Consider the following 8,273-nt stretch of genomic DNA (forward strand, 5'->3'; position numbering starts at 1 on the left):
GGCATTTTGACGTCATTTTTTGGTCAGTATCAGGCCATAACTTTACGAAGGCCACGGTTCTCGTGTCAGGATATAGATAGTATGCAGATGACGTCACTCAGGCCTTTGTTATTGTTTTTGCCATCCGCGTTTGTGAGTTGTTCTCACTAAACTGTATTAACCAGACTATAAAAGTTCATGGTTACACAGAGTTTGTGTGTTGGACCGTTATACTTCCGGATGGCAATGTTGTGAACTCCTTGGCCAAGCGCATTCTATCTATATGGTAACGATGGCTACGAACCAAGTCAAGAAGATTTTGACGAACAATTACGTCATTCTCCAAGCTGACGAGGACACTTGGAGGGCTTTCTCTCAACCGCCGTTAGAAGCATATAGACGGGACCGGAACTTAAAGGATTTCCTTGTACTCAGCCGTCCTAGGCGTCACAAGACAATGGACCAATATCCCGCAGATGCATGAGGCCTAAATGTAGGTCGTGTGAGCACCTTTACGAAGACAAAACCATTGCATTTCCGGAGAAAGCTTGGACAATCACAAGATCTTTTACTTGCACAGACCGCAACCTTGTGTATGCCATTAGATGCGTACATTGTAACATCTGTTACGTTGGGGAGACGGGTAAAAGACTTGGAGATCCCTTTGCACATCATATACAGAACATTGCCAACAACTCGGATACAGCTGCGGCCCGATATTTCCACCTAAGCTGGCCATCCCCGAACCAAGGCCGCTCAAGTATGTGCTATTAAATTCTGCTACACTGACACTATAATATTATCTCATCACAAACAGTAAACACATCTGATTAATGCCGTTGGATGTATAAACCCCCGAGGACTGAACACCAGATTGGAATATCACTAAAAACTATAGCGTCCGTGGTATTTCTTGCATCTTTCGTTTCTAGGGTTTGTAGTTTGTGTTATTTCATTCACCGTTCGTTGAAATTAACGTGGAGCTCTCCTGTCGACTTGGAGTTTCGCCGTGGGTGGCGCTAATTTGAATACTTAGATAAATAATAATTTATCGTATAATATATGGCTTTTTACTCACAATTTCTCACTGTGCCTGAATGTAAAATAAATATATGTCTTGTCACAGTGTTGTCTATCTATGTCGAAAATAATAAATGTTAATAGCGCCTTGTAGGCGTAATGTTTCGTCCTACATTTTAAGTATTGATGTGGCTTAGCACATTTGAATAGATATAGCGTTACCAATTAAAAAAACAATATTTATTTAATCGCAAACTATCGCTTCCCTTTCTCGCCCTCCTCTCATCCTTCTCCTCCTCTTCTTCTTTCTACTACTACTACTACTACTACTACTACTACTACTACTACTACTACTACTACTACTACTACTACTACTACTACTACTACTTCTTCTTCTTCTACTGGAGAAACGCTCTTGTGTAACTCACTTATTACATGTCATGGCATTTTCCCAGCATAATTGATGATGGTAAATGTATTGATATTATATATTTTGATTTCAGTAACGCCATTGATTCTGTTCCTCACGAGAGGATATTCTGAAAAAAAAAATCATTTGGTATAATAGGCCGATATATGATTGGATACAATGTTTTCTATCCAATAGAACGCAGAGGGTAGTTGTAAATGACGAAATGTCAAGTTTCAGATGTGGAACCAGTGGAATACCTCAGGGAAGTGTCTTGGGTCCAATACTTTTTATTATATATTAAAGACTTACCAAATAACATTATATCAAAACGTAGATTGTTTGCAGATAACACTAAAATTTATAATGAATCTGATCAGCATGTAATCATTCAGGATGACATTATTCTCTTTTTAAAAGGCCAAGGAAGTGACCAATAACATTTAATATCAACAAGTGCAAGGTATTGCATGTTGGAAAGAAAAATCCTAATCAAATCACATCTATTACTCAGATAACTCTAATTCAAATTTTTTGCCTGATACAAATTTTGAAAGGGATCTTGGTGTTGTTTTTGACCCACATTTGAACTTCGATGTGCATATTAATGATTTTACAACTAAAGCTAATCGCATGTTGGGAATCATATATAGGAGTTTTACTTATTTGGATAATGTCACAAAGTGACAATGCCAAAGAGTGAGTCGGTGGTCTGCAGAACCTCCGTCCCAGTCAATGGCCTTAAAGGGTTGCTAACGTCCAACAAATTGACCAGCCCAACAAACTAACAATCAACGAATGATAAGTAAATTTTCATATTTCATATAATTTATTAATGCAAATTACTCTCTCACACTCTCTCTCTCTCTCATTCGCACATGTAATGACGAACACTCAATTCACGAGACAGTAACGATGAACGTGGAACAATGAATAAGTCACATAAGTCACAAACAGATTTCACAAGAAGTGGGGCCCCTTACCTTTACAGAACACATAGAACACAATATGAACTGTCCGTCACAGGTCCGTCAGGGCTTCTTCCTCTTGTCGAGATGATGCAGTCTGTCGTCCTTTCTTTCTACTGTCACAATTCGTACTGTCCAACCTCTCTTTGAATCTAAGGCGTCGGCCTTATGACAATACAACTAAAATGTCCACGGCTTTGGCCGGATATGAACAATATTCATATGGTATAATATCGATGGCATCGGCCAAGGATAAGGCTATTAAAATGTTCTGGCTTTGGCCACAAATCAAACGAAGAAAAGTCTTACATCCAAAATTCAAAAGGGTTAAGGTTAATTCATATATAGTTTCTTTGGCTTTGGCCCCAAATCAACAGGCCCACTAGAATGGGAAAGAAAACAATATTTAATTAACCATATAAAAACAAAAGCAATAATACTTAAACTAGATCACCTTTACACATATCACAACACTATAAACTTCTCAACACGTGGTCACTGCCCAACGTGCTTGGCACAAACTACTAAATCAGAAAATCACTAGTATTAATTAACTCATAATATAAGCAGAAAGATTGAATTAAATGAATAATTCCACCAACCACAAGGCCTGTAACAATTAAAATCACAATTTGATTTTAATAAAATTAAGTACAACTCTTGCAAAACAGCATCGGCTGAACTTTGCATAGAGACTAAAATACGTCCGAATCGTCGGACGGCCAACTGGTGAATGGAAGGATGAAAGTTTTACAAAAACCAAGAAACAGAATTTTAAAAGAAAAGAAATACTTAAGAGAATGGTCTCTCTTTGTGTGCCAGGAAATGACTCAACGGGAAAATCCATGACCTATGACATTTCCGACCATAAATTAAAACAACTTAAGCGGGTCCTACGCAATACCAAGATCAGTCCCTATATCTATTACACAGAACTCAACAACAAAAGGACGTATACGACATGATCATCACAGCGGGATATTGAGTTAGACATTACGAACTAAGAATAACATTAGGTCTAGCGTATACAATACACCTAAGTAAACATTTATAATAACATTTCGTGACACAGCCCCCTTCTTGAGACAAAAACACGATTTTTGTTACAATAATTTGAACGAAATGTTCACACCCGAGACAAGAAATCCGGCCCATGGTTGTCAGTTCCCTTAACAGACCTCAGGGTGAACCGATACTGACTCAATAACAGAGCCCAACGCATGAGTCTGCCATTCTCGGACTTTGCTCGATTCAAGTAAAGAAGAGGCGCGTGATCTGTCTCAATGACAAATTGTCTCCCGACTAGATACGTGCTCAACTTCTGTATTGCCCAAACTAGAGCAAGACATTCACGCTCCACAACTGGGTAACGTTGCTCACTTGACAACAGTTTCCTGTTTACATGTTAGAACGCTCTACGCTTTGGCGCACCCAAGACAATACGGTTCATCTATCAAGGGTACAGTCTCAAGTGGCACTTTGGGTATTCGCCCTCTAGGTGCCGATCGCTGACATCGGTCACACGTTTGGCAAAATCTCTGGACATCGGTCCACACGCTGGGCCAAAAGAACTCGTTGAGAATCCGATCAGTAGTCTTCTTTGCGGCCATGTGCCCAGCAGGTATACTTTCATGACCCAACTTCATGACCGTGGGTCTAAGGTCCTTCGGAACGACCAATTGTCTCATGACATTTCCATGATTGGTCCGCTTTGGCCTAAAATACCGGACGAGGACACCATCTTCGAAACCATACCAAGTCTCGTTAGATCGGCCAGTCTGTCTTACCTCTCCGGTCTGTGCCATCTGCCTGCACTTCATCAGTGTCTGGTCGTTAGTTTGTTTCTCCACTAACTGCTTGACAGTGATATCGATATTTGACGCAATCGGCGTCGTCAAGGGCTTCTTGCCCTTCTTGTGCGCAGCAGCGGACCTCGTGTCCACCGCATTCACTTCCCCTATGGTAATCCCTGGGCATTTTGCATTGGGAATATTCCCGACAACCACATCATATAATGTGTTGTCCATTTGCATTGCCGAAACCGGCCCATCGTAGTATGGACATCTCAACTCCGCCTCTACCACGGAAGCTGTTGCAATGCTACCATCTAGGAGCGAAACTGGTACCTTCCTGTCGCTCACTTTATCTGGTGACAATATTCCCTTGCGTACCACCACGCAGCTACAACCGCTGTCACGCAGAACAGTCACACGCTTCCCGTCAATGAAGCCGGTTGCCACTGGCATACGCGAGAATTGATGGTTGTCATCGGCTCTGCAAGCTGCAGAGATCACGGGTACAGTGCACCCACATTTGAGTTCCATGGAACCGTGGTGATTTTTGCACTCCAGTTCTGTGGTCAATGACGCCGCAGTATGGGATACTCGGTCACGTTTCTTCCAGCATTTTTCTTCGGTGTGACCCCGTCGTTTGCAAAATGCACAAGTCGGAACTTCCGCTCGAAGAGCAGAGAGCTGGTGTGGCTTCTGTCGGCAATCGCGAGCGATATGGCCAGGTTTGGAGCATCGATGACAAGTCACCCGCTTGTCCTTCTGAGCCCTCGTTGGACTCGTCTCCACTGTCTTCATATGACGCTCATCCTCCGTCGGCTTCATTGTCAATGATGACTCCTTACCCGTCCTAGGCATGGTCGAGTGAGGCCTAGAATAGGCGTTCATCGCCCCGTGCGCCTCCACATAATTTTCAACCAACTTGACAACTTCTTCCGTGTTCCCAGGTTTCCTTTCCTTGAGAAATACCTGTAAATCCCGGCCACATGAATTGATTAGCTGCTCCTTCAGTATCAGATCTATAATCTCTTCAGCGTCGGATTTGTTTTTCCCCGCCAAAGAAATCCACCTGTCCAGGTACCCAGCAATTCTAATCTTAAATTGGCCCATACGCTCTCCATGCTCTGGCCTACTTGTACGGAAGCGTGCGGCAAACCCATCCTCCGTCAAATTGTAATGCGCGAGCAGAGCGTCCCTGACCTTCCCGAAGTCTTTGGCATCGGCCTCGTCCATACGGGTATAAACTTCCAGGGCCTTTCCGGACAGTAGGGCACCCAGGTGGGTTGCCCAGTCAGAACTGTGCCAGTTATTGGCAGAAGCATGCCTCTCAAATCGCGAGATGTAACTCGAGACATCATCTCTCCTATCATCAAGCGGCGGTAGTCGTGGGCTCTTCCCGACCGACGACGACGGCACATGAGTCCTGGAGGAGGCAGGAGTTGGATGCTGTACCTTCAGTCTTTCCAACTCCAACTCTCTTTCCAAAAGAGCGGCTTTCAGCTCCAGTTTCTTCTCTTCGCGGGCGCTCTCCTCCTTTGCCGATTCTCGATCTTGTTCTCTTTGCTCTCTTTCGTGCTCCCTTTGTTCTCGCTCATGCTCCCTTTGTTCTCGCTCATGCTCCCTTTGTTCTCGCTCGTGCTCCCTTTGTTCTCGCTCGTGCTCCCTTCGTGCCTTGGCCTCATTCAGAGCATCTGTCTTGCGAGCCTCTTCCTGCTTTATTTGTTCATCTACCCATTTCCTTAAAGCCTCACCTTCCAATGCCAGTTGAGCACCGAGTTTGATTAATTTCTCAACATCCATGATGGTTCAAGAAGGGAAAAGACAATGTAGTTCAATAAAATGAAGCAAAGAAGTTAAAACACTTGAGCAAGCAAGAGAAACTTAAAAACAAAGTCTTTGTAATTATACAAATAGAAAATCAGTCAACAATATCAACTAGTGGAAATGTATATACCTTCGGGTATAACTAACGAATGAATTTAAATATTGCAATAATTACTTACTTCAAACAATTATTATTTCTTCTCGCCTTTAATGGCAAATAAAATAATCAGCGATGATGTGTAACAACACTTCTCATAATATAACAACCACGGGATACAGTAGGTATCGACGCTCCCTGTTCCAACTCAGTTTAAAATAACAAGTCAATCTGACCCAATTCACGTCAATCTCAGCCACAGACAACTGGTTTAAGATAACCAACAAGTGACAACAATAACAGAAGGTTTCAACTTAGCCGATGTCTTTTAACAAAAGGCAATAAATCAATGACAGTGCAAGTTCCTATTCAATGTCATGGGATACGACGTTACAGTTTTACGTCAGTCAACAAAATATAAACTTTCTTTATAAGTGAGTAACGGGTGAGGTGCGAGTCAATTACAAATCACCCCTGACCATCAGTATTAGACAAAAATCAACCTTTTAAACGTCAGCAAAAATACCCGGCAGCTTCACCAAAAATGTCACAAAGTGACAATGCCAAAGAGTGAGTCGGTGGTCTGCAGAACCTCCGTCCCAGTCAATGGCCTTAAAGGGTTGCTAACGTCCAACAAATTGACCAGCCCAACAAACTAACAATCAACGAATGATAAGTAAATTTTCATATTTCATATAATTTATTAATGCAAATTACTCTCTCACACTCTCTCTCTCTCTCATTCGCACATGTAATGACGAACACTCAATTCACTAGACAGTAACGATGAACGTGGAACAATGAATAAGTCACATAAGTCACAAACAGATTTCACAAGAAGGTGGGGCCCCTTACCTTTACAGAACACATAGAACACAATATGAACTGTCCGTCACAGGTCCGTCAGGGCTTCTTCCTCTTGTCGAGATGATGCAGTCTGTCGTCCTTTCTTTCTACTGTCACAATTCGTACTGTCCAACCTCTCTTTGAATCTAAGGCGTCGGCCTTATGACAATACAACTAAAATGTCCACGGCTTTGGCCGGATATGAACAATATTCATATGGTATAATATCGATGGCATCGGCCAAGGATAAGGCTATTAAAATGTTCTGGCTTTGGCCACAAATCAAACGAAGAAAAGTCTTACATCCAAAATTCAAAAGGGTTAAGGTTAATTCATATATAGTTTCTTTGGCTTTGGCCCCAAATCAACAGGCCCACTAGAATGGGAAAGAAAACAATATTTAATTAACCATATAAAAACAAAAGCAATAATACTTAAACTAGATCACCTTTACACATATCACAACACTATAAACTTCTCAACACGTGGTCACTGCCCAACGTGCTTGGCACAAACTACTAAATCAGAAAATCACTAGTATTAATTAACTCATAATATAAGCAGAAAGATTGAATTAAATGAATAATTCCACCAACCACAAGGCCTGTAACAATTAAAATCACAATTTGATTTTAATAAAATTAAGTACAACTCTTGCAAAACAGCATCGGCTGAACTTTGCATAGAGACTAAAATACGTCCGAATCGTCGGACGGCCAACTGGTGAATGGGAAGGATGAAAGTTTTACAAAAACCAAGAAACAGAATTTTAAAAGAAAAGAAATACTTAAGAGAATGGTCTCTCTTTGTGTGCCAGGAAATGACTCAACGGGAAAATCCATGACCTATGACATTTCCGACCATAAATTAAAACAACTTAAGCGGGTCCTACGCAATACCAAGATCAGTCCCTATATCTATTACACAGAACTCAACAACAAAAGGACGTATACGACATGATCATCACAGCGGGATATTAAGTTAGACATTACGAACTAAGAATAACATTAGGTCTAGCGTATACAATACACCTAAGTAAACATTCATAATAACATTTCGTGACAGATAATAACATGTTTCTTTCGTTATTTAAAACTATGATAAGACTTGTTCTTGAGTACGGGAACAATGTTTGGAATCCAATATATCTAAGGCAGTCAATAGGTCTTGAAAATATTCAAAGATTGGTTCCCAGGCTAGAGAACATGTCATATGACGAACGTTTATCATTCCTCGATCTACATAGTCTCAAATACAGAAGAATTAGGGGAGACTTAATTCAACTCTACAAGATAATACATAATATAAATGATATAAATCCATCAATTTTGTTTACATTT

The 8,273-nt window shown here is 41.2% G+C and overlaps 1 protein-coding gene across 2 annotated transcripts; it reads right to left on the reverse strand.

The window, feature by feature from the left end:
- Positions 1-2,214: 2,214 nt before the first annotated feature.
- LOC144960158 (uncharacterized) lies at positions 2,215-7,949 on the reverse strand. 2 transcript variants are annotated; one of them, XM_078893164.1, is made up of 3 exons: positions 7,530-7,949; positions 6,348-7,309; positions 2,215-6,285 (listed from the first exon to the last, which is right to left on the reverse strand). In XM_078893164.1, the coding sequence occupies exon 3, from the start codon at positions 5,964-5,966 to the stop codon at positions 3,792-3,794; it is 2,175 nt and encodes a 724-aa protein (XP_078749290.1). In that variant the 5' UTR covers positions 5,967-6,285; positions 6,348-7,309; positions 7,530-7,949; the 3' UTR covers positions 2,215-3,791. The 2 variants fall into 2 exon arrangements, with proteins under 2 accessions (XP_078749290.1, XP_078749288.1); XM_078893162.1 differs by having other exon boundaries at positions 6,348-7,949.
- Positions 7,950-8,273: the final 324 nt, after the last annotated feature.

Source organism: Berghia stephanieae, chromosome 14, assembly GCF_034508935.2.
Source record: "Berghia stephanieae isolate SIO BIC M18660-M18661 chromosome 14, UCSD_Bste_1.3, whole genome shotgun sequence".
NCBI classification, from domain to species: Eukaryota; Metazoa; Mollusca; class Gastropoda; order Nudibranchia; family Aeolidiidae; genus Berghia; species Berghia stephanieae.

Excerpts from the sequence above, each read along its gene's own strand:
- LOC144960158 (XM_078893164.1), bottom strand. The coding sequence starts at position 5,966 with ATGGATGTTGAGAAATTAATCAAACTCGGTGCTCAACTGGCATTGGAA.